This window comes from Gopherus flavomarginatus, chromosome 2 (assembly GCF_025201925.1).
Source record: "Gopherus flavomarginatus isolate rGopFla2 chromosome 2, rGopFla2.mat.asm, whole genome shotgun sequence".
Lineage (NCBI taxonomy): Eukaryota > Metazoa > Chordata > Testudines > Testudinidae > Gopherus > Gopherus flavomarginatus.
In genome coordinates, this window is record NC_066618.1 from 183,367,695 (window position 1) to 183,394,427 (window position 26,733).

Here is a 26,733-nt window from a genome sequence, read left to right on the forward strand (position 1 = left end):
GAGCAAAGGCGAAAGACCTACTTGCTGGAGAAATGGAGGGGGGTAGGCACAGGACGGGTACGGGGGTGCGATGCCTCCAGGGATGGGCAAATGCAGACGCCACACCCCCCACTGCAATGAAACCCAATTGCGCTACAAACACGCAGGCTGCAGCCAAGTATGTACCGGGCAGAGCGCATCTCCCCTCTCCCAGGAGCGAGAGAGTCGAGCCTGCGCAGTCAGACGCCCCCTCTCCGCCCCCTTGCGTGGGGAGCACGCGCGCTCACCGCTGCGTCCCTCACTGACGCCGGCTCGTGCACTGCAGGGGGTGGGTGGCACGAGAGCGGCCGGCGCAGGCGCGCACAGAGAGGTTCGGAGCCGGGGAGGCGGTTGCTCCGCTGTGCCTCGCGGGCCCCCGCCCCGCCCCTGTCTCAGGCGATGCTGGCGGCTGGGGCGATGCTGAGGAAGAGGCTGAGAAGGGAGGCGGGGCCCCCCCGCCTCTCGCCCACCGGCTCCGGTTCGGAGCCCCGCCGGCTCGTCCCCTGCCCCTGAGGAGGCCCCGGGTCGAGCCGGAGGCAGCGAGCCAGCGGCCCCCTCCACGCCCCATCTCCGTCCTCAATGTCTCCCCCGCCGCGGGGAGGCTGCCGCCGCCTTGGTGTCCAGCCGCCCCGGCCCCCTCTCCGTAGCCGCCCCCTCGCCGCGGTTCCCTTCGGCCCGCAGCAGCAGCCGCCTGCGCGCGGAAGGAGCCCGGCCTCCCGCCTGTCACCGCCACCCGGCCGCCGCCAGCCCCCGGCGGCCGAGGAGCAGCGGAGAAGGCGGAGAGACCCCCGGGGAAGATGAAGGGGGAAGCAGGAGACAACTCCATGATCAACCTGTCGGTGCAGCAAGTGCTGAGTCTGTGGGCGCACGGCACCGTGCTGCGGAGCCTCACCGGTAACGAGCCCCCCATACCCGGCCTGGGGGCGGGGGGATGCCGGGTGCCTGTGCACACTGCTCTACCCTGAACCAGACCCGTGGGGCGGGGGGGATTCAGGGCAAAGGGCGTGACTCCGAAATGGGATAAGAACGGGGATTCTGTTCAAGGCGGAGCCCCCGTAAGTGTCGGTGGGGGTCCCACATCACTAGCTGAGCAAGGCAGGGGGCTCCCATCTTTGCCTCCACTTGTGGTAAGTGAGGGCTGACAGTGACGTGTTTCTTTCCTCTTTGGGGGGCTGGTGACAAAAAGGGATGATGATGGAGGTTGGCAACCCCACACTGAGCCAGAAAAGGTTGATGAGTTGTGGTGGGCCCATTAAGCCCCTCCACGCTACACCTGGGCTTGATGCCAGGGGATGAAGGGGCAGTTGAGAAGGGAAGAGAACAGCTTAATAGCTGGCAGACTAGGGAGAAGATACCTCTTATCTCTGCTCCTCAAGGAAAGGGCCTGTGCAGAGACTGCTGACTGCCAGAGTCATCTGGAGGGAAGTGAGCCTGGCCCAGTACTATGTAGTTTTTTGCTGGGACTCTTTCTTTGCTTTACTACAAGGAAGACTACTGGGCTGTCTATGCTAATAAAACTGTTGCAAGGAATTCATGTGTGTGTGTCGGGGAGGGAGCTCCCTCAATAAAGTCTGGACTTCTGCATCCTACTAGACTCTGCCTGCTAGTTTTTCTTTGAGCTGAAGAGCACATTGTCAGATGGATTGCATGGGATGTAGGGCATGTCAGTTGATTGTTGGTTGTGTTGATAGGCAGAAGTTTTGTAGTAGTGGAGCTCTTATTGGGCAAGTTCTTCCTATACAGGTATGATTGGGGGTGCTGAACTAAAAGGGGTCCGGATTTCTGCTGTACAACGTATTATCTGGCATTGAGAGATTAATACACCTCTACTCCAATATAACGCTACCTGATATAACATGATTTTGGATATAACGTGATAAAGTAGGCTGGGCAGGGCTGCGCTCTGGCAGATCAAAGCAAGTTCAATATAACGTGGTAAGATATTTTGGCTCCTGAGGACAGCATTGTATCGGGGTAGAGGTGTATTAGTAATCTGGTTTTGAAATAAATTGTCTGCTCTTCTCCCCTGTCACCCTGTGTTTTCCGTTGATGTAGTTGTTCCTTGAGTTGCTAGATATGTGCTTTTCTTTTAAATGTTAAGGTTTTATCATCACAATAAGCATTCAAGTCTTGAAAAATCCATTTGTTTTTGGCAATACAACATAATCTATCATAGGAAAATAAGGAAGTTGAATAAAGCGAGGAAGTAGAAATAAGTCATAATAGAAGGAAGAGACATTTAACATTTCTAAATGCAGCAAATTGAGAAGTTGACAAAACACAGTATATAATATATTTCTCTTATCTCTCGAAATCATAGGGGGCATGACTTTGGAGGAAAGGGTAACAGGACTTTCAACTTGACTAGTAGGTTTTTTTTACTTGGAGTACTGGGCATAAAGTAAATTTTTCAAACCTGGGAAGCCTGAATACATGTTGTGTTAATAGTAATACAAATACACTGAATATATGCAAACATAACTATTGGAAAGTTAACTATATTTTATTAAAATTTAAATCCTAGATTCCTAGCTGCCTTTAAGGGAAAAGGATGCCAGAGTGTGATAGAAACTTCTATGGCAGATTTCCTCTTAAAGTTTCATCATTAGTGCTAAGGAGTTTTTCTTACATGGGCATCATACAACAAAATAGATTCGTGTATTAATCATTCAGCGTACAAAGGTTGTAGAGGGGTTGCTGTTTATCGTGGTGTGTTTTCCCTCCAATTCTCCTTGAAACTGTGCTTTCTCTCAGTTTGTTGCTGTGGGGCCCAGTGTCCACTTGATGCCCAAAGTGCATCAAGTCTGGAGGAGATTTGGAAGAAAGCTAAATAGTTATACAGCACGATCACAGCATGTATGTTTCTAACCTTTGAAGTCTGGATGCTGAAAACCTCGGAGTGTATTATCAAATGTAAGTGATGCAGGAGAAAGTTGATAGTCTTCCAGAAGTTTGTGTTCTGTTTTACTGTATCCACTCCATTCGCTTAGTCTCCGCGAATCTGAGCTGATTTCTGAGTAGTGAGTAACGAGGGTGATCATTTATGCTTGTATGGAATTTAGTGAAGGGCTGTGTAATTTATTTTTAGAACTAGAGCTCTCTTCACTTTAATGAATAGTAAAAAATTAAAACTTGTATATTCTAAAAATTGGTGTCAGTAATGGGTCTGATAGTGTCTAAAGGTGTGTGGAATATACTTTATCCTTAATTACAACTGCAATTAAAACACGTTCTGCTTTATCTGTTGCCGACACCTATTGCTGACAATGAGTGACGTTCATAGCATAATATTGCATAGTTTTGAGGAGTTGTGTGTTCGCTCTTTATAAAAACCATGACTTACGTGAATATGTATTTATAAGCTTAAACAATATTTTCATTTTATTTTAAATAGTACTCAACAGCTAATGTTAGTGAGACTTATAACTGATTTTTTTGTAAAATAAAAGAAATAAACTTCATATATAAAAAAAACAAACCTTCCCTCAAAATATTTGACAGAAGTAGAATAAATTGCTTTACAGAGAGTTGGGTACAGTGACACTCCATACAGAGAGAAAGATGGATGAACAAATGAGTGGTCATCTTACTGACTATTACTTCATTTGTTCTCCTGCTACATTTATGGGAATTTTTTTAACTCAACTGAGTGTAAAGCATTTCATTCTACCTTTGACATGTACATGTGTAAGAAGAGATTTCTTGGCTGGAGTAGGGAAGAAATTTTTAAAGATATCTACAAAGAAATGTAGCCCCAGGAATGCATTCAAGAAGATCCTTAAGTGTTGACTTCAGGAATCAAACTGTTTTTCGTCATCAAGAGGCCTATCATAGTTAGATGAACAAATTGACCTTGTAATATATAAAACTGTAAAGTTTATATAGCAAAGTGAAGGTTTGCTGAACAGTTAGATTGAATTTTTAGGCTATATTAAAATGTATTATGTTTAAAGATTACCTCTTTACTCAAGGAAACTCTGCAGCATTTGTTTCCACTACCTCCGCATGTAACCATTATGTACCTTTTCTGCATGTTTTCCTGTTGTTGCATATTCCAAGGATCTAAGCTTCATGCACCTGAGTTAGTTTTGTTTTTCCCATCTCTGTTACTTGTTATCGCTGAAAATCAGGCCTAAAGTTTATTAGCATTGTGCAGAAAATAGAAAACCACCTTCACTTCAAAACCAGTTGGGCACTTTGAAGAGCCCTGCTAAGTGAGCAAAAATGTTGTCTTGCAGAGCATGGATATATTTATTGCTGCATGTCATGACCACATCTCTTTCTGCCTAACAGACTCCTGTTTGCTAGCATCCGTCAATGTGTGTGGGTTTTCTGTTTGATTGTGTTTTTGTTTTTTTTTTAATCTAATATGGCTTATGTTCCAGACTCCTCTTTTGCAGACATTATATTGTCGTCTTGTGAGGAATTTTTATCTGCCTTACTACAACATTGTGGAGTAACAGCGTTATTCTTCTGGCAATAACCTATTATACAATTACATAAAAAAGAAAAAGCCACTACATTAAAATTGCAAAGTGAAGCACTTCTACGAAATGCCAGGATTCAGTTTGCCTGTACAACCAATATTCGGCCCTCATGAGCATATGTATTATGATAGTCTGTAATTACATGATTAAATACTAGTTTTTCTGCAGAAGCCTTGCCTCATTCAATGAGTGAGTAGTCTTTAATATTTCTTCTATACTCATCTAATGTATGGCCTCAGGTTTATTTACCGCACCGTATCCAAACCCTGGACTGAATACAAAATTATGAATTTTATCCTGGGTATTTTCTAATTAGCTGCTGTAGTATCTGAGTGCTTCACAAACATTAATGAATTTCTCTACACAAGACAGCTGTGAGACTAGTTGGTGTTAAATCAATTTTACTGAGGGCCTAGAAAGATGAAGGCCAAAATTGTCAAGTCTCCACAAATTTTGGGTGCCCAGTTTGAGACACCTAGAACATGGGTTTGTTTTTTTCCAGAAAACTTAGCATGTTATAGCCATTTTTACGGCATATTATTTGTTCAAAGCCCCGTTCAAGTTGACCTCAGTTAAAGTTGTGAGTGCTCACACTTCTGCAAATCTGGTCCCAGGTGTCTCATGGGCACTCAGAAAAAGAAACACAGCTAGAGGCCAACTGAGGACATTTGGTTTAAGTGACTTCACTAATATTGCCACTCTCTGTGGCAGTGGCAAAGAGAGAATCTAATTCTCTAGGGTGGCTTTCAGCTTCCTTAAGCATGAGACTTTGCTTTCCTCTTCCTGCAACCCCCTGCTTTATTTATTACACACCATCTGACTTCTGCAACAAATGAGGTGGGGATTCTACACATGACAGCCTCATTCATTACCCAACCCTAAGCTATTTCCGGAGCCCCATCTATGCTGTGCACTGAATGAGACAGTGGTCTTGTGGAAAAAATTGTATGTGATTGTATAATAAAAGACTGTCACAATTCATAAGAACAAGGGGAATTCATTAGCAACCTCCTGGTATTTCCTAACTTTTGGGTGTTGGACTTTGTAATCTTCGCATTTTTTCAATGTAGTTCTTTTTTATGTAACATTTTAATTTTAAAGAGTTTTTTTAAATCACATGGAGCTGTATTGAACCCAACTTGAGTCATCAGTAGGATCTTTTGGATCTTTTCATCCCCAGCACACACCACTTGAGCTAACGAACGGGTAGCAGTAGTAGGCTGAATAGGTGGATCAAGCACTAGAGAGGGATGAGATTCATTTTGCCAGTGGGTTTCACAAATATTTGCTGACAACAGAAGAATATTGAGTTTTGGGACTCCTGGTTTCAATTCTACGTCTCGGAGAGAAGTGTTCTTTCTAGTGATTATAGACCTTTCCCTGTTTTTTCTCCCACCTCCACCCGGCAGCCTGTCTATTTAAACAAAAAACAAAAAAAAACTTGACTGGATTTCACTTGGCAGCATCTTTGTTTCTTCTTAATATTCCATTACTATACTTGATCTTGAACGAATATGACCAATCAATCAACTACAGGCAAACCAGCCAAATCAAAATTTCTGAACTTAGATACCTAACCCATAGGCAGCTAAATAAGTTTTCCACTCCCTCACATCCCTCCCTATGTACTGAACTTGCTGTGAGCACTCGGCACCTGTGGAAAATCAGACCAATTACTTAGATGTGTAACTTTAGATGCTCAAAGTTTTGCCCGGAGTCTGTTTTCAAAGCCTTTCAAAACTGCATATTCTTCAAGCTCGTTTTAAATCTTGTTAATTTTGAGTCCAAGCAGGATGCCTTCTATGTTAGTGAGGGACAGCTCGGCCTGGCCAAGGCCCTATGACAGATATCAACTGCCCAGAATGCCCGCTGCAAAACAGACTGAGGTGAAGTAACAGGTACCTCTCATGGGATTTGAGTACTTCTTTGGTCACCCCAATCTATGCTCCTTAATTGTCTGCAGTACAAGAAAAGTCAGAATTGAGTAAGAGTGTCCCCGGGGCCAAGAACCGCAGAAGGCTTTGACCTTTTGGGGATAAAAAGTCATACAGTCTGCTTTCTTATAGTTGTGTGTGGCTAACTGTTAAGGCCTTATTGTTCAGTTATGACTTTCTAACACGGGACAGGGTGACTTCCTTTGTCACAGAGCTCCAGCATGACAGCAGAGAGGAAACTTTAAAGACATTGTCATAAACAGATAAGAAAAGTTAATAGCACAGAAGTACTTTATATCTCTTTGCCTGGAAAGGGTTAACAAGAACAGTGAGCCTGGCTGTCACCTGACCAGAGGACCAATCAGAGGACAGGATACTTTCAAATCTTGAGGGAGGGACGTTTTTGTGCTGTGCTGTTAGTTTTGGTTGTTGTTCACTCTGGGGGCTCAGAGGGATCAGACGTGCAACCAGGTTTCTCTCCAATACAGGCTCTTATAAGTTCAGGCTAGTGAGTACTAGGTAGATAAAGCGAGTTAGGCTTATGGTTGTTTTCTTATTTTGCAAATGTGTATTTGGTTGGAAGGAGTTCAAATGTGCATTTGTCTGAAAGGAGTTCAAATTGGTATTTTGCTGAAAAGATTTTAATTTGTACTTGTATACTTAGGCTGGGAGGGTGTTCCCAGTGTCTACAGCTGAAAGACCCTGTACCTATTCCATTTTAAATTTACAAAGATAATTTTTGCTGTTTTTTCTTTCTTTAATTAAAAGCTTTTCTTGTTTAAGAACCTAATTTTTTTTTATTCTGGTGAGACCCCAGGGGACTGGGTCTGGATTCACCAGGGAATTGGTGGGGAGAAAGGAGGGAAGAGGGAGAGAGAGGCTGATTTCTCTCTGTGCCAGGATTACTGGTTCTCTCAGGAAGAATCTGGGAGGGGAAGAGAGAAGGAGGGGGGAAGGTGCATTTTCCTCTCTGTTTCAAGATTCAAGGGGTTTGAATCACAGTGGTCTTCCAGGGTAACCCAGGGAGGGGAAGTCTGGGAGAGGCAACGGTGAAGGAAAGGGTTTACTTTCCTTGTGTTAAGATCCAGAGGGTCTTGGTCTTGGGGGTTCCCGGGCCAGGTTTTGGGGGGACCAGAGTGTACCAGGCACTGGAATTCCTGGTTGGTGGCAGCGCTACAGGTTCTAAGCTGGTAATTAAGCTTAGAGGAATTTATGCTGGTACCCCATCTTTTTGGACGCTAAGGTTCAGAGTGGGGATTATACCATGACAGACATAGTTAAGGTAGTCAAATTACTGGCCAAGACAACCCTACAGGCAGCAATGGATGCCTCAGACACTGTGGCCAGGTCTATGGCCACTATGGTTACAATGTACCGAGTCTCTTGGCTTCAGGCATCTTTAGAGAAGCCCAGGCCACGATTGAGGATTTGCCCTTTGAGGGCTTAGGCCTGTTCAATGAGTGCAGAGCACTGTCTGTCCGCTCATTCAAGGACTCAGTTCAACCTCTGCTCTTTGTGGATTTACACCCCACCATCATACTGCAAGCCATATTGCCCTCTGCCCTATTCAAGACAGAAGACACTATCTTACCTTCCTAGGCATCCTGAATATCATACCAAGAAGTGAACATGCCAGGAAGATACAGCAGAGGATGCCAGCCTTCTTCAGCAATGCACCCCTCCCACAACATGTCAGCAATTTGATGGTACCATTGGCAACCACTTTGGAAGCAGTCTAGAGAGCATTGCCTCTGGAAGTTTCCTCACCTTGTTCCACTGCATGTCATCTACCATGACATTTCACGTATGGACTGGAGATCATTGCCCATTGTACCCCATTCCATTTTTTACTTACTACCCACGCTCTTTCTCCAACCGTTTTCAAGAACCCTTCCCATGAGAGCTTGTTGCATAGAGAAGTAGCCTTGTTACTTCATCTAGAAGCCATAACAGAGGTTCCTCCGGAATTGAAGGGAAAAGTCATCTACTCAAGGTGTTTCATCATTCTCAAGAAGAGAAGTTTTTTGTCCTGTCCTAGATCTGAGGAGACTCAGCAAATGCATATGCCATGTCAGGATGGTAGCACTTGTACCCATCTTTCTGTCTTTTCAACCTCAAGACTAGTTTGTGGCTCTTGACTTGCAGGATGTATATTTCCATATAGCTATCTATCTAGTCCACAGAAAATATCTAAGATTCACAGTGGGGCCCTACCATTACTAATATAGAGAGCTGCCCTTTGGATTCTTCACAACACAGAGTATTTACTAAATGGCTATCTATGGTGGCAGCGCATCTAAGGAGGCACGGCATCCAAGGCTACCCATACTTGGATGATTGGCTGATCTGAGGCAGATCCCAAAAGGAGACGTGAACAGTGTTAGTATATGTCCTTTCTCTGTTCTCTGAACTAGGTCTCCTGGTGAACTACAAAAGATGATAGGGTTCATTGGAGCTGATTGATTCCTGATCATCAAGAGCCTGCCTCCCAGCAGACAGGTTCCTGTCTCTCTGGTTGAGAAGTGACCCAAGATAAAAACCTATGGTGACATTTCAGATGAGTCTTGGACTCATAGTTCATGGTAAAAATTCCGCTTGTAGTACTGACCACTGCCCCAGATCAGTGCTCAGCCCATCAGTGCTACTGTTAGGGTTCAGAATAAGCTCTTACCTGGCACTCCAGCTAACGCAGCTTCACCTTTAGAGGGAGAAGAATGTACTCTTTCTCTTCCTCTGGCTCAGACAGCAGCAGGGAGATGTCATCAACATATTCCCCAAAGTCCTAGGCCATTTAATCCCTGTCTTTTAGAGAAGGGAGACTAGAGCACATACCTTAGGCCTCGAAGCTTAAAAGGGACATGACCCCACGGTACCCATCCCCTAGCCTCCTAAGGCAGTGGCTCTCAAACTTTTTTACTGGTGACCCCTTTTGCATAGCAAGCCTATGAGTGTGACACCCCCCCTTATCAATTAAAAACACTTTTATATATATTTAACAGCACTATAAATACTGGAGACAAAGCAGGATTTGGGATGGAGGTTGACAGCTTGCGATCCCCCCCCTCATGTAATAACCTTGCAACCCCCTGAGGGGTCCCAACCCCCAGTTTGAGAACCCCTGTCCTAGGGCATACCTATATCAGCACCATTGGCCCTACTGGGTGCCATGGGTCATGCAGCCATCCAGGAAGTCAGCATCTACAGTTTCAGCAAGAATGAGGTGTGTCTGTCCATTAAAGCATGGGGAACATTGCTGGTGGCCCAACCAGTAGTTTTTCCAACTAAATGGTCACAGAAGCAAGACTCTGAAGAAGAGGATCCATAGGCTGAGGAGCACAACATTTTTGTTCCCATCTCTTCCTTGTCATGTGATGAGACTTTGGTTCCCACTTTCACTAACTTGCAGCTTGATGCAGACTTTTCAAGAGCTGATCTGTTGCATGGCAGACACAAGAGTCCAGTGGAAGCTTTCCAGGGGAAATATCATAAATTCCTTGACATGTTGCAAATTACTTCTCTAGGACATCTTGTGATGCCAATAAATGAGAACATGCTTGAGCCAGCTGTCACACTGTCAGGAGTGACTCATGGCTGTAAGTGCCTACCTCAGGCAGTCAAAAAGAAGGCAGTCACCCCAAACTGGTGGTATGTTCTATCATTAGACTTCACCAAGCCAATGACAAATGTGAACTCCTGGATCCTGTAACACTCCTGCCGGTGAGTCACCGACAGTTCCCTGGGCAGGGTGGATTTCATTTTAATCACTAGTCAGGAAGATTTAATTGTGGTTTTTTATATAAAAGGGTGTTCTTGTTGGTTGTTATAACCTTTATATATTCTTCACAACTCAGAGAGAGATGTAGATTTCATTGTTAGAACGTAGACACTACATTTTTAAAGTGATTTATTTTGAAAACTTTAGATTAGTTTTTTTTGCTATGTGACATACATGATGTGACTGAAATACTATCATTGGGAGATAACTGAAACTATTGAAAATGATTGATCTTGAAGGTGGATAGTCTTCAGAATCTTGTATGTTGAGGATGGATTCTCCTAAACAAAATAAGTCAATGCAGTTATTTATTATTACCATACTACTCATTTAGTATTACTCATTGCATTCACTGACACCAAGTACTACTTTAAAGGTGAAATTGTAGAAGCAAGATCTGCCTATTTCAGCTATTTATTTTTTATCACAACTGCATCTAAAATGATAATACCATAGAGTAACAACTATATATTTTTTGCTCAGACATGAGAATTCAAGAATAGTCCAGAAGGAAGACAGGCAGTCCTTAAGAAAGAAGTATGAAATAAAAAAAGTTTACCAACCTGAAGATCCTGCATGTTCAGACATGTTCCTTTCATCATCTTTAGTGCAGATTCCTCCTGAGAAGGAACGCTCTGATGATGTTTCATTTGGGCAACTAGGCCCGGCATTTCTTTGTTGCACTGTTTGCATTTTGCACACATTCCTCACTTACTCACAGGTAGAGGAACTTCATTAAAATATTCCCAAACTGGGTCTCTTTTATGGCCTGCTGCCATTATAGGTTTTCCCTTCTAGTAAGAGAATGGTATGGTAGATCTCAAATCAATGAAGACTACACTCAGAAAGACCTCAAGACTTCTGGGATATGTTGCTTAAACAGTTTCAGTTTTGTTTCTACTACCTGTCCCTCCCTTCTCACATTTATCTCCAGACTTCTTCTCCTTGTCCAAATCTATTCTGCCCCCAACAATCTTCTATTCATTAAACTTTTTGAAACTTGACACTTTTAGAGACTGCCTATAGCGAATCCTCTAATAAAGTGACTTCAAAGATGTATTAATTAGGGCTATGTTTAAGTTGACATATGCCACACAACTCCAACTACGTGAATAATGTAGCTGGAGTCGATATACCTTAGGTCGAGTTACCGCAGGGAGTCGACGGGAAAAACTCTCCTGTCAACTTAACTTACTCTTGTCAGGGGAGTACAGGGGTCGACTGGAGAGCGATCTGCTGTCGATTTGGTGGGTCTCCACTAGACCTGCTAAATCAGCTGCCAGTGGATCGATCTCAGATGCAGTGTAGATGTAGCCTAAGAAAAATAAATTTTGTTTACGGCTTAAAGCAAGCAAACATTTAGATTGAAACAAATAAGTTTCAATCTAAATCCTAAGAGTGACAGAGTTGTAGTGATCTATCAATTCAAAATGTCTTTCAGGGCAGACCCAGGAGTAACCCTTGGTGTCTCCAGCTTCCATTAGTCTTGGCCCTGGGAGAGTTCAAACAGCAAAGAGATGGAAAATTTTCCTGTCTGTTTTATTTGTTTCATTCAGCCTCCAAGTCCATAAGATGAGCTTCCTTACATGTAGCATTTCCAAGGTGTGATATGGCCATTCACCAATCCTTTATATTGCGATGTTCTTGATGGCCTATCTGATTTTGATTGCCCTTGTGGATGGGTGAGGGAACACTCATCCCATCTGTGTTCACAAGTTTAGAGTGAACATTTGCAAAGTTACAAAGCAAAACGTTCATATTTTCTCATAGCATGTAATACAGACATTATAAATAAGATTAACACACGCAGCAACCTACAAACATTCGATAGAGTATATTTTGTTATAGGACCAATACCTATTTTGAGCAATACTAACACATAAGTGAACTGGTCTGGTCTCCAGCTATCAGTTTGTCGGTTCTTAGTTAATGCCTGCAACGTTGGCAGGAGTTGGCACTAGACCTGGCAGCGTCACAATAGCCAACTTACTATGTCAGACAACCGCATCTCTGGCACCTGCACCTGAGTGCCCATAAAAGAAAGATCTGTTCCTATCGGGAGGGTTTGAACAATTTTACACTCAACCTGTGCCAGATTCGCTATGTAGTGATAATGGCACATGAACAGGCAAAACAACAGTGACCACCTAAGACCATGCCCTGTGTCAAGGAACCAAAACAGCTGGACTTGTTGGGACTAAAAAACTACTCAGCCAGTTTACAAATGAGGATTGCTAATTACCATGTTTTATTAGTGAAATACTATTACTTACATTGGGATAGCGCTGATACATTTTTACATAAACTTCCCCTGGAGAGTTAGGGAGAATTCTAATCTCCTGTGTCTGAAGGTTTGCTGGTGATACACACATTTTTTTCAAGCTGCACTGGATAAGACATAGCAGCAAAGTTCATAGCTGTCTTGATAGCCATAGCGAGATCTTTGTTATAATCTTCTGGAATATATAAAGAAGTCCAGGAGGCAATTGAGGACCTACCCTTTGAGTGATGTTGTATTGTTTAGTCCCAAGACTGGCAAGGCCATATGCTCCTTGAAACATGTTAGGGCAAAATTGAGGTCTTTGTAAATGTGTATATATCAGCACTCGGGCGAAGTGCAGAGGCCTAATCTGTCTATCAAACAGCCAGGCTTCTTGCATCAGAGACTGTCTGAAGCATCTGAAAAGAGACAGATTGCAGAAGAGAAGACCATCGGCCTCCTCTTCTTCAGCTGCTTATGCAGCATCATTTTCAAAACAGCAGATTTGACGCTTCTGTTAGGAGCCACACAACTCCCTAAGGAATTCTCTCTCTTCCCTTCCTCCACCCCCTTCAATTTGAGAACAGTTTTTCATCTCATGACTATGGACTGATGGGTACAGGAGATTGCAGAGGTGGGGTACTCCATTCAATTCCAGACTCTCCCACCCCACATATCCCTTCCCCATCCATATTCAGGAACCTTTCTCACTAGAGCACACTACATCAAGAAGTGGAATAATTTCTAAAGCTGATCTACACTATGGTTAGGTCAGCATAAGTGTCTATACTACAATATTGCTCCCACTGCTGTAAATCGCCCACCACACCAACTTAATAACTCTGTCTCCACAAGCAACATAGCACTTAGGTCTGCGTTGACCTAACTACATCATGTAAGTGTAGACACTGTGTTGACTGTTCAGGCTGTCAGTACCCCACAGTGCCCCACACTTTATGTTAAATTGGTGCAAACGTACACTCCTGGTGAGGACGCGTACCACTGACAGAAAGAGCTAGTGTGGACATGACAAATCAATTTAATTACTGTGATGGCTGTACAGCCACATAACTTAAGTCAACTTCATTTTGTAGTGTAGACTTGCCCTAAGTGTTGGAGCAGTTGAAGTACCTCAAGATTATAGGGGAAACAGGTTCTATTAACATTACTTTTGAATACCTAAGAAGAAAGGGGTTTGACACTCAATTGCAACAGCTGAACATCTTCATCCACATGTTCATCTTAAGAATGATCACAGTGTTCTCTGTAATTCCCTCTGCGGATTCACAGAACTGGTATTCAGGTCTTGCCCTAAGGTCACTTATCAAATGCCTGGTTGTAGTGGCAGCATATCTGAGAAGAAAAGCTAACCAAGGTTTTCATTACCTAGACAGCCTGGTTCTTTTGGGAGAGATCTCCTTAGCATGTGACTTTGTCCATTATCGGATACTCCAACGTTTTGCTTTCCTCTGAGTCAGTCAACAAGGAGAAATTGGTTTTAATTCCTACCCAAACAATAGAGTTTATAGAGGCATTACTGGACTACACCACAGCAATGACTTATCTGCCTCAGCTCAGATTCAACTGCATAGTAAGTCTGTCAATCAGTTACAAGCCCAACCTTGGACATCCGTAGTTTGCCTCAGTCTCCTAGACCTAAGGCACGTGGCCTCTCACAGTTTCATAACTGTGTGTACCAGACTTAACCTTCAATGCTTGCAAGAGTGGCTGATGTCTATATATCCACCCAACAAACATCTAGACATGAGAGTGCAGATCCCCCTAACCCCCAAGTCCCGTCATGTTTAAATTGGATTAAATGGTGGACAGATCTTCCAGAAGTATGTAGGGTTTACCCTTATTTCCACTATTGCCATCCAATGCACAGTTGACAGACATTTCCAGTCTAGTATGAGGGAATTCACCTTGACCATCTCCACACTCAGACCTTATGGTAACTGTGGTTCTTCAAGATGTTGTCCGTATATATTTTATGACCAGCTCTTCTTCCCGGCTACTACAGAGTCCTTTAACCCATGGAGTCTGTATTGGCAAAGAAACTGAGAGGTGGTTGGGATTGCCTGGATCTGTATGCTCTTGGATGGGAGGTATGAGGACACATGGAGTGCATGTCCATACTCAGCAGACACTGTTGGCCAAAAGAATCCAAACCTGAGCACGTGGGGTGCATGCATACCAAGAGCAGAACAGTTTCTTCTTCCAAAACAGTGATACTATCGACTCTTGCACCTTATTCTGTGGTGTCATTGATATCAGTATTATATTAATACACTATCATGATGGTACACAATCCTGGCTGAGATTGCAGCGCGGATACCATTCAAATAGCTTGTCTCTTCACACTGAAAATTCAAGGGAAAAACCTGGGAATGTTTCTTGAATATCTAGTGCTTAGGCTCTTAATTATAAATCTTCTCACTGTCCAGTCCCGTTTCTTTTGTAGTTCTTTGACTATGGAATTGGAATAAAGAAAAGTTGGCAGCCCTTATGACTGTGACAATAACTTTTTGAATGTAAACTAATGTAGTAATATCAGGCTAAGACTGCATCAGCACTTTTAATGTGTCATAGAAATGGGGATTGATTTAATCATTTTCTGAAACAGCTGTAGACTTAACATTTTTGGCTATGCTTGCAGTTAAACTGTGTTCAGCACTGATTCAGCTGGACACACCATCAGCAATGGGTAGATTTTATAATGTAGAGAAGGCTTTAAAAAGGCAACCTTGAATGGATTCAGTTAAAGACACAGCACATTTTACAGCGGGTCATAAGCAGGGCCTGTGTATTTCATGGAACACTGGATTCATACTTTGGAAGGTTTTCTGATTCTTGCCATATGTACTGTTCTGTGTTATACGTTAAACATTCACTTCAGACTTTTATTGAAATTAATTAATATAAAATTTATTTTCATGATTAGAACAATCAATTCAATTTTAATTTTTTTTCACAACTACAATAAGTGTTATCTAGTTCTTTGTCAATCTTTTGACAGTCTTTTAAAAAATACTTTATGCTACCCCTAACTTTTCACTCTTTGTTTTTAATGCATAACTACATTTTAGAAGTTGAGGGGAAAGCTAGAGATTTTGGCATGCAAATAAGGGATGGATAAGCACCCATAAAGAGTTAGGAGGAGATTTGTGGGTTTGAGGCATGTAGCACTGGAGTGAACGGGAGCATTCTTAAGTGGTCTTTCTGATTTGTTAGTAGTTCTTTCATTCCCATGTACTTTCAATGATCCTTACTACTCCTTTATTTTCAAAGTAATAGTAACATTTGTCTGACATTTAAGAGGGAGACCTGTTTGTATTCAAGCACACATATTACATCATTAAGAACTTCAGTTTTATTGGTTGCCTAGCTGTGACAACATAATGCAGGCATATTTTGAAGAAGTGGTAGAATTACTAGACTGACATTGTTGACTAATTGTAAATAAGCAACTAGAAATATAAAAATCATTTGTAACTTGGCCCTTTGTAAACATTAGGTTTTTTACTTAGGTACAATAGAACTTCAAAGATATGAACACCAGAGTTATGGACTTACCGGTCAACCAGACACCCTGTAGAACTAGAAGTTCTCAATCAGGCAGTAGCGCAGACCAAAACAAAAAAGCAAATACTGTACTGCCTCAGGGCTCTAGCCCCCAGGCTCACGCCTTCAGCCGTGGGTGGGGTGTGTGTGTGTGAGGAGTCCGGGTGGGAGGGGCTTCTGACTCTTGGGAGCACCGGGGCTCAGGGCTTAGCTCCATGGCTCCGATCCCAGTTCAGCCTCACGGAGGGTGTTGGGGCTTGGGGCTTCAGCGCCATAGGGGGCACCATGGCTCAGGGCTTTAGCTATGAGGGGGGCGCCAGTTTCAGCCCCAGCGCTACCCCTGTAACTTAAGCCCCGAGCCCTGACACCCCCAGCTCCTGCTGAAGCTGAGAGCAGAACTGTAGGGAGCCCAGAGCCCCAGCACCCGCTCCCCCACAGATCTAAAATGCTGAGCCCTGCTTCTCCCCCAGAGCAGAACCTGCCCTGCCCATCCAGAGCCTTGACACCATCCCCCGCCCCTTTGTGGTTGCAGACCCAACCAACCTCCCTCCTCGCCCTGGCTGAAGTCCGTAATCTTTTCTTCAGAGCTACGGAACATTTCAGAGTTCCAGCCAACCTCCATTCCCGGGGTTCCAAGGTTCTACTGTAGTTAAAATTCAGCTCCTTTGGGATTAATTTGTTCGTCAGAACTCTCCATTTAAGTTTATGGGTAGCTAGAGTGCTAGCCTTCATCTTATTTTCTCCCTTTAAATCACTAATCTTTGAACCTTTTTAAGCTTCCTTGTTAAATATTTTTAATAAGCTTGTTTGCATGTGACAGTTGAATAGTTCTATAGTAGATACTGTATATTAGTGTGAAAGTACAATGAAATTTGATTTTAAAAACAACTCAAAGGAAACAGGTTGCTTCAGAGATACACTCTTGATGAAGGTGGACCCAAATTTTATTTGCAATTTTTGGATATACTTGGGGTTGTTTCTTTAAGATGGTCTGCCAAATAGGTATAGTGTCTTGAGCACATACCGCTATCTTCAGATTGATTTCTGTCTTCAGAAGATATCAGTGTTTTTCTTAAAAAATACAGTATTTCTAAACATCTTGCTTTATAATTAACACATCAGAATATTAACTTTTCTTTGACTGCTTTCTTTTCAGAGATGTGGTACTGGGTTTTCCTATGGGCTCTCTTCTCCTCTCTCTTTGTCCATGGTGCTGTGGGAGTGTTAATGTTTGTGATGCTGCAGAGGCATAGGCAGGGGAGACTAATCTCTGTCATTGTGGTCAGCATTGGATTTCTGGGTTCTGTATCTGGAGCAATGATAACCAGTAAGTCTATTTTTGTTTTTTGCATATAGTTTTACATCTTATTTTCAAAAGAGCATTATTTGTTAGCTATTCTGGTAACTGTTCATACAAATTTGTTACCGTAATCATGTAGTTTTTCCTATGAGAAAGTCAACTTGGTTGCTCCTTCTACTGTGCGAAGATAAAGGCAGTACAGAACTGTCAGAGGAGCAGAGGATTCCTCAAATCTCTGTGTCCTCATATTTGGAAACCATGGGGAGACCTCTTTTCTGGGAAGGGTGTCATTCCATTCTTCTTTACTGAGGCTGGAAGTGACAGCTCTCCAGTCTCCTGGGGTTCTGTGATGAGTATTTCTAGTTATTGTGAGGAAATCATGTATTCTTAGGCTTTGTCTACACTGCCAATTAACGTCAGAACTTTTGTCATTCACAGGTGCTTAAAAAAGCCCCCCTCTCCCTCCGAAAGATAAAAGTTTTGTCCCAGCAAGTAGCAGTGTAAACAGCTCATTGGCAGGAGTGCTCTCCTGTCGACAACGCGAACTCCACTCATAGAGAGTGGAAGTATTTTGTCAGCAAAAGTGCTGACAAACAGCATTTACACTGCCAGACTTTTAGCCTCAGGGCCGTGTCACTAAAAGCTGTGTAGTGTAGACAAAGCCTCAGGCTATGTCTAGACTACCTGCCGTATCGGCGGGTTAAAATCGATTGCTCGGGGATTGCTATATCGCGTCTCATCTAGACGCGATATAGCGATCCCCGAGTGCGCTTACATCGATTCCGGAACTCCTCCAACCCCAATGGAGTTGCGGAATCGACAGGGGGAGCTGCGGACATCGATCCCGCGCGGTGAGGACGGGTGAGTAATCCGATCTTAGATATTCGACTTCAGCTACGTTATTCACGTAGCTGAAGTTGCGTATCTAAGATCGATTTCTCCCTGTAGTGTAGACCAGCCCTTAGTCTCACAATGATTTGCTCTGCATTTGGCTTTCCACAGTGGTTCTGCTGGTCTTGTCCTACTTTCTACTCCCCTGGTAGTTAGGCCATCAATAACCTCAATGTCTTGGATGCCTGCTTTGAACCAATTTATGCTCTGACAGGAAACAATTGCCCTGAAGGAGCTAGACCTCTGAGCAATCAGAAGCAGACTAAACAGACAAGCATTTTTCTGACAACGTGGGAAATCCTCTCTTCTAAAGAAAAAACCTCTCCACTCACTCATCACTCAATCATTGGACCCAAATGAGGAACTAAGGCCTTGTCTATGTGAGAATTGGATGGATATAACTAAAGCAGTTCAGAAATGATTTAGTTAAATTGGTGCAACCCCTTTATGTGAACCTCCTATTTTGGTTTGACTGCATTATTCATTTAGCTTAAGTCAATTACTTACCAACTTAAGCTAAAACAAAAAGCTACTCTTTAAGCAAAATAAGAGTCTAAACAAGGAGGTTGCACCAATTTGACTAAATCTGTTTCTAAACTGATTTAGTTATACTGGTATGACTTATCATGCAGACAAAACCTAAGGGTATGGCTACACTTGAAATTTCAAAGCGCTGCCGTGGCAGTGTTGCAGGAGCGCTGCCGCGTCAGCGCTTTGAAGTGTGAGTGTGGTCGGAGCACCAGCGCTGGGAGAGAGCTCTCCCAGCGCTGCATATAAACCACATCCTCTACGGGTGTAACTTGCAGCGCTGGGAGCCGCGCTCCCAGCGCTGCGGCACTGGTTACCCTGAGGCTTTACAGCGTTGTATCTTGCAGCGCTCAGGGGGGTGTTTTTTCACGCCCCTGAGCGTGAAAGTTGTAGCGCTGTAAAGTGCCAGTGTAGCCAAAGCCTAAGAGTTGGGAGTAAAGCCCAGAAAAACAAAGGGGCAGAAACTTGTTTCATTCCTTAAAACAATGCCCATATAAGGAATTTTCTAATACTGAGGGCTTGGCTACACTGGCACTTTACAGCGCTGCAACTTTCGCGCTCAGGGGTGTGAAAAAACACCCCCCTGAGCGCTGCAAGATATAAAGCTGTAAAGCCTCAGTGTAATCAGTGCCGCAGCACTGGGAGCGCGGCTCCCAGTGCTGCAAGCTACACCCATAAGGGATGTGGTTTACGTGCAGCGCTGGGAGAGCTCTCTCCCAACGCTGGTGCTCCAACCACACTCACACTTCAAAGTGCTGCCGCGGCAGTGCTTTGAAATTTCAAGTGTAGCCATACCCTGAAAGTGAATTGGTTGAACAGAACCACAATAGACTGCTGTAGTAATCTCAATGGGATGAGCTAGGATCTAGATCTCTTTGCAAACTGGATAAACTGAAATCAAAAGGCTCTTGTTAAGGTGTAGGGACCACCAAACCAAGGCCATTGACTCCCTACCTCAGCTATAGGCAAAATGTCATCTCTATTCCTTTTTTCCCATTTCACTCCCTCCAAGGATTGGTCAGGAAATCAGGTAACAAAAGAACATGAGTGATGTTTCTGGCTTTATCACATTCCCTGGTGCTCTGTTACAGCATCAGGAACACAATTTTGTTCTTGACAGTCAATATTCAAACAACTATAAAAGTACAAGCCTTTTAAATAGGACTGTCAATCGCAGTTAACTCAAGTGATTAACTCAAAACAAATTAACTTACTTAACATTTTTATCACAATCCCGTTTTAATTTCACTGTTAATAATAGCACTGTAAATTGCTTATAAATATTTAGGATGTTTTTCTACATGTTCAAATATTGATTTAAATTACAACAGAATACAAAGTGTACAGTGCTCACTTCATATTTTTAACTACAAATATTTGCACTGTAAAAAAGATAAACTGTATTTTTTAGTTTACCTCATTCAAGTACTGTAGTGCAAACTCTTTATTGTGAAAGTGCAATTTACAAATGTAGAATTATTGTTTTTACAGAACTGCACTCAAAAACAAAACAGTGTAAAACAAGTCCACCAAGTCCTACTTGTTTAGCCAATTGCTAAAGTTTGTTTACATTTACAGCAGATAATGCTGCCCACTTCTTATTTACAGTGTCACCTGAAAGTGATAAAAGTCATTCACATGGCACTTTTGCAGCTGGCATTGCAAGGAATTTATGTGCCAGATATGCGAAATATTTGCATGCTCCATCATGTTTCGACTTTTATGTGGCACTATCTGTTGTTTATCTTTTTTACAGTGCAGATAGTTGTAATACAAATAATATTAAAGTGAGCAGTCTACACTTAGTATTCTGCATTGTAATTGAAATCAATATATTTTAAAATGTAGAAAAACATCCTAAATATTTATAAAAAATTTAAATTGGTATTCTATTACTGTTTAACAGTGCAATTAAATTTGGGATTAATAGCAATTAATTTTTTAATCGTTTGTCAGCCCTACTTTTAAAACATTCTCTTTCTTCAACATACTCCCTGTCTCAGGCAAGAATGGGATGTTTCAGAATGACCCTCCGTCTAACTTTGCTGTCCAGTAAAAGCGAAAGAATAAAGTCTCACAAACTGTACACGCTCTGTCCATACACTGGCAGTGATTCCTGATAGAGGTCTGCCACCCCATTCAGGAAGTTACTAGTTACCATAATTATTGCAAGCATTTAGACTCCCATGCCTTAAAGGGTATTTTCATTGCAGTTTACATCCCAATCCAGAATTGCCTTTTAAAAAAAAAAAAAAAAAAAAAAGAATATTCTAGCTAGCCCTTACTGTGCTTCATACTTACCTAAGGTGTTTTTTTAACGTACTGCAATAGTTGAAGCTGGAGAGATGTGGTACTGGGGTTGGAACTTAGACATTCTGTTTTATTATTGGAACTGATTCACTTCCTTTATGTATAAAAGGAGGAGCAACTCAGTTGATTGTCTGGCAGCTCTGTCTTGTGGAAAAAAATTATAACAAGTAGGCAAAATTTGGTTTTGTGTAAAAATGCATAATCCCTATTTTCTGAACGTGCTGTACTCCTCAATCTTTCAGTGCATCATTTCCAAGGGGTGGCTTAGAACTCTGCATCACTAGCTGCTAATCAAGGTACGAGAGGAGCAAAATAATTTTATTAGCAGGTATTGTATGTTTTGGCAAGTGGCAGAGAACACTGCTTAACCAGCACAGCAGGCTGTAGTAAACTTGTTAAGATCAGCTATGGCCATGAAATGATCTTTTTTTTCCTTCTTAATAGTTTACTGCATTTCAGATTGTGATGTGAATTGAGGTATTCCATCCTTTTCCTGTTTAGTATTGTATTTCAGGTAGGTTAAATTTAAAAGTCAGTATTTCCAGGTGACAAGATCAACCTGAGTCTCCATTTTACATTTCACATCTCCTGCATCTGTTTGTTTTTGGGAAATGCAGAGTAGCTTATTTAAATAAAGAAATTGTAATTTGACAAATGGGAAATTCTGTCCCACTATTTGGCTGGAAGTCCGGAATCTCTGTGCCAGGAGAAGGAACATTTTGTTAAATGCACTACACTTAAATGTTGACAAAGCTTGCAAGTTGTCTGATGGAATTTAATGTTTGTAGACAAGAAGCTGTAAAATATTGATTTAAACAGCATTGGACAATGTTATACATATCTGTTTTCTTCTTGCCACAGTGTTCTAGATGCAGGAATTTTGGATACATATTTTCCTCAGATGTTGTTTTCTCTTTTCCCCCTACTTATTTGCTGCCACTTTTCTATTTATTAGGTTGGCAAAATTCAACCAGTGTGCTTTTTGGCTCCATTCCAATTGTGCTGTGTTTATAAAATGCAAATTGCTTGACACACCCTAATTTGCAATTTGACAAGAATAGATTAAAAGTCTCTCAAACTACTAAAGTTTGAGAGCTTTACAGCAATGACCTTTTTTCACCTAAATATTGCAAGCCTTTCCAGAGCTCAATCTCTGTCCCAACTATTAAGAGACTAGAATTTGAGTCCATTTTTTAGGAATGCTGTTTGTTAAAACCAAGCAGTTGGATTTCAGTTTGGGCTGCATTCACCAAAATAAATTTTCTCCAATGCAGGAAAAAGGGCTCTGTCTAAAGAATCTGTTTGATTTTGACAGTGAATAGGCAAGAAACATTTAGGAAAGAGTTTGTGCCAGGTGGTTGAAATAATATTAGCGTGGTATTTCTGGTGAGAAACTGTAGATGGCAGCACAGAATAGTTTTTCTGAGAATTAAAAAATCCCTTTTTACTTAACCAACTCCAGCAATACCTATGGAGTGTATTGTTTTGGCCATAATACTTTGTCATTTGGAATAACAGCATGAATTATGGTTGGTATGAAAACAAGATTTTCTGTTTTTGGAAGGCACCAAATTAGATACATAGATCCGTTGAGCCTGATGAACTTGCTGAGAATTAGTTCAAAGTAATGTTTTTCCTTAAAGTTAATATTCCTTGCTTCTATTTACTTTGGCAGACCATCCCATCATACATTGACACTACAAAGTGCTCTTTTCATGTTTAAACTAAACCTATCTTCATTAACGTCAAATAGTGTTCATATGTTCTCCCTACATTCTGGAGCCTGAATAGGTTGTTTATCTTTTCTTTGTGATCTTTAAGTACTTAACTGTAATAAAGTGCATGTAAATTTTCCATACTAAATGTGTACCATTCCAGCAACCTTTTATTCCTCTAAGAAACTTCTTCTCATGCTGAAATATGATGTGATGCCCTCCATATGTTTTCTATAGGCATGGAAAATAAAGTGCAATGAAAATGGATTACTGTGATCCAAATCACACTAGCACTTGGGATATCAGATAAAAAAAAATTATTTGCTCTTAACAAAACTATTGTAGGCTCTTATATTCTTCTGCTGATAGACTGCAAAGGTACGGTAAGCAGGACTTCATAGCTTCATCACTGGTATAGCAGTGGATGTTATTCCCAACCGTTGTTCACTGTTAATAATGTCACTTTTTCTCAAATTACATCACTCGTGAATGAGACAGCATGATTTTATTCTTTGACTTTGATTTGTGAAACATCACATACTGTGTGTGTAATATGATATTTAGCATGAGGAAGCTGGTGGGAAGGAGTTACTATCAGAAGTCGTCTTAATTTCCAGTACAGTATTCTATTTTTTAGTTTACCCAGAACCCATCCTGGCCTCTTGGCACTAAACAGACTTTTGATGAAAGCCCACACACAGCAGTGCAAGAGAAACTCTCTTTCCTCACTATTCAACATTGCATGGAACATTAAATTTACATTTTTTTCATATATTCTGCAGGGTGATATTGCAATGTTTACTAGTATGCTTTTTTATGTACCTCTAATACAACTCTTAAAGATTTTAACACTGGTAAGTCAGAATGATACTGACTTGCTGTAATGAAATTGAGTTTAGTCTTACTAGAAAATAGTTTATGGGGAGCCCAGTTGAAATGTAGAACATTGTTGGGTGATATAAATATTTTACTGTACATTTGCTTTGCAGAATTCAAATGTTTTTGATGGAGTGAATAAAATTATTATTTTGTTCATTATAAGCATTGTTGTAAGGGGATGCAAGTAGAATGTATCAGCTGCTAAATTTTCTTGGCAATTTTGCAAGGTTTCTTTACACTAGTAAAGAACAGAGAAACAGAGATAAATACTGTGAAAATGTCTGTGGAAACTGCAAAACATAACATTACAAAAATAAAAACATAAAATAGATGTATAAGTATATTTGTTTGAAAGTTAGGAACATTTGTGTATATGTAATTTCCTAGGTTTTTAAAAAATGCAGTTCAGCTGGGAAACTATACTTAATGCCGATCATAACAGTGAGAGAAGTAAAGCAAATTGGTGTTAATAATTCTGTAGTAATAGTTTGGTAACAGGTTTGGTAATAGAATACTTTGAGACCTGATATTAATCATCTTAACCCTCCACTTTGACCTTTTCTTCGTGTAATACAGTTTCACATGTTTTTTCTTGTGATTCTAGGTGCAGCAGTAGCTGGAATTTACAGAGTAGCAGGGAAGAATATGGCTCCTTTGGAAGCACTGGTATTTGGAGTTGGACAGACAGTACTGACATTGATTATCTCATTTTCAAGGATTCTTGCTACACTTTGAGACTTCTGTGAAAAAAGTCAGTTGATATAAGGAAACCTTTTGTCTGCAGAGAAGCTCCCTGAAAGTGGCTTCAGTGGCTGGAGGACATGGATTAGTGCAACAGGAAGCAAATGGAACCTTTACTTCAAATCTAGTTCAGTTAAAAGGGAAAGGACTGCCCTCTAGTGTCCACACTGTTGTACTACTGCTTTGCACCTTATGTGCCTCAGTCACAGGGACGGTGCAATTAATATATGTGAAACTGTGAGATAGAGCACCTTGAAGAGCTGCCAATCAGGTTAACGCTTGATGATGAGATCATTGTTCTTAACAACGTTGAAATACAGGGACATTTCTGAAGAATTGGTACATGTGCCAAAATTGAAGTTTAATTTTTTAACTTTTGATAGTGTGAACATTTGAAGATAAGTGCTGTGAATATATTCCACATTAATTCAGGTAAACTAGTAAGGTACTTGCATTTGTTTAACTGAATCCTACTCGGTACTGAGTGTTACCCCATTCAGCATATGAAGTAACCACTTGGTTTTTGAACTGTACATGAGTATTACTGGGATTTAGGACTGCAGCAGCTCTCTTCATAAAATTAATGTGGTTAGCACTATATGTAGGAGATCTTAAGTGAAGAAATTCTGTGAGGTTCACCACCTATAGAAAAGAGATTTAATGATTTTATTTCTACATACTTGGTATTTTATCAGTCCCAAAATCATCAAGCAGACTGAGAGTAAGGCAAACTAAGTACGATCTATTATGTGTATTGAGAAATGACATTTAAATTATTCCATTATTCATAAATTATTTTGTTTGAAATGTAGGTATTCATTAACCCTTCTGAAAAAAGTGCTTGCTGTTCATCTTCAAGGAAAGAAGTTGTTTCCAGTGTGATGTCAGAGAAGTTACTTGTTGCAATTAAATCTTCTTTCTAATGATATTTAAAAACCAGAACCAGTCTTTAATTCTGAAACATCTAATGTTTAAAACATGGCCTAATCTAGGCTCTGAAAAAGAATAAAAAAAAAAACAAGTAAAGAAACAACAAAGAAAATTGAAAAGGATTTTGAGAAATATTTTTGTGTGTGGTACATGATTGTGCTGGTATTCTGCTGAACAAAAATGGTAAGTTTAAAGTTAAGATCCAGCCCATCAGTATCAAAACTCGAACAATAGTGTAATGCATGTACTTCCTCATTTCTGAACACATTTTATCCTTGGGGTAATTAGATATGTGGAGTTCTCAGATATTTTAGCTTTCAGTACACTTGTGTTCTTTCTACTTCAAAAGGAAAAATGGTGAAGTGCATGTAAAAGGCACATACAAAATGTTTCAAAGTGAATAGAAATTTTAAAACATTACAGGAGTGCAGAATTCAGAAGAGCCAAGAAGGTCTGTGTGAGGAAAGAGGGAATCATTCATGTCCTGCTTCAATGGAGTACTTTACAACAGTTGAATAAATGTGTGCATAGAGAGGGACAGCTTATGCACCAAAGGTGTTGCTATCATGATGTCCAAGATTATTCCAGGCCTGCTGAAACAATAGTACTTGCACCACTATCAAAAGGACACTGTCACAATGGTTACTTAAAAATTACTTTGCTCACTATTTCAAAATACAGTAAATTAAAATCTGATTTTATCATTATTTTGTCCATATACATTGGTTTATCAATTATTATTCATAATTGGTAGGCTGCTGATATTAATAACTTTGTTCTTTAAAAACACTTACTTTTGTTTGTGGAAAATATGCAGAGCTACATGGACTTTACAAACATAGGAGAGAACACAAGTCAAAATACAGGTTTAAGTAATTTGGCTTTGAATCTGCTTTTTTTTACAAACACACATGTCAAATACTAATTTATTTTTCAGTTAATTTTTTTCTTCCCACCTGATACTTTGTCATAAAAAGATGATGCAGTTTAGTAGATAGAGATTATTTTCCAGGACAACATTAAATTACTTCTCCATATCTGTAGATAATGATTTACATTTTTCTCATTAACTTAATGTATGAAAAAATTATTGATTGCAGGTAGTCAAGTCACTGACTTAAAAAAACCCTTAGTATTAATAAAATATGTTATATTCCTTTTAATTTAATGTGCCTTGAAGAGAGAGATTTTAGAAGAAGGAATTTAAATAATGTTACTGTCCTCTTACTACTTGTTCTCATGGGTTTTTTTACTAACAGATTTGGTTATCTGATGCAGTGGTTTAATCAACAGAAGTATTGGGAGGAGTAATGAATTCTTATTACATGACAAAATCTGGAACCACATTTTATCTGGATCTAAAAATTCCTTTCTTAAAGCATAGACTTCAGTAACTTGAAT

General features: G+C 40.9%; 1 protein-coding gene across 2 annotated transcripts; it reads left to right on the plus strand.

The window, feature by feature from the left end:
* The first annotated feature begins 200 nt into the window (after positions 1 to 200).
* TMEM170B (transmembrane protein 170B) lies at positions 201 to 26,231 on the plus strand. Of its 2 annotated transcripts, XM_050941670.1 has the most exons (3): positions 201 to 912; positions 17,195 to 17,365; positions 24,266 to 26,231. In XM_050941670.1, the coding sequence occupies exons 1-3, from the start codon at positions 816 to 818 to the stop codon at positions 24,394 to 24,396; spliced, it is 399 nt and encodes a 132-aa protein (XP_050797627.1). In that variant the 5' UTR covers positions 201 to 815; the 3' UTR covers positions 24,397 to 26,231. The 2 variants fall into 2 exon arrangements, 1 of the variants encoding a protein (XP_050797627.1); XR_007772759.1 differs by lacking the exon at positions 17,195 to 17,365 and having other exon boundaries at positions 814 to 912; positions 24,266 to 24,363.
* The last annotated feature ends 502 nt before the right edge of the window (positions 26,232 to 26,733 follow it).

What these genes read in the sequence shown, in the direction of transcription:
- TMEM170B (XM_050941670.1), top strand. Translation starts at nt 816, where the DNA reads ATGAAGGGGGAAGCAGGAGACAACTCCATGATCAACCTGTCGGTGCAG. An exon ending in CGTGCTGCGGAGCCTCACCG is followed by an intron (nt 913 to 17,194) that starts GTAACGAGCCCC and finishes CTTTCTTTTCAG; the next exon opens with AGATGTGGTACTGGGTTTTC. An exon ending in ATCTGGAGCAATGATAACCA is followed by an intron (nt 17,366 to 24,265) that starts GTAAGTCTATTT and finishes TTGTGATTCTAG; the next exon opens with GTGCAGCAGTAGCTGGAATT.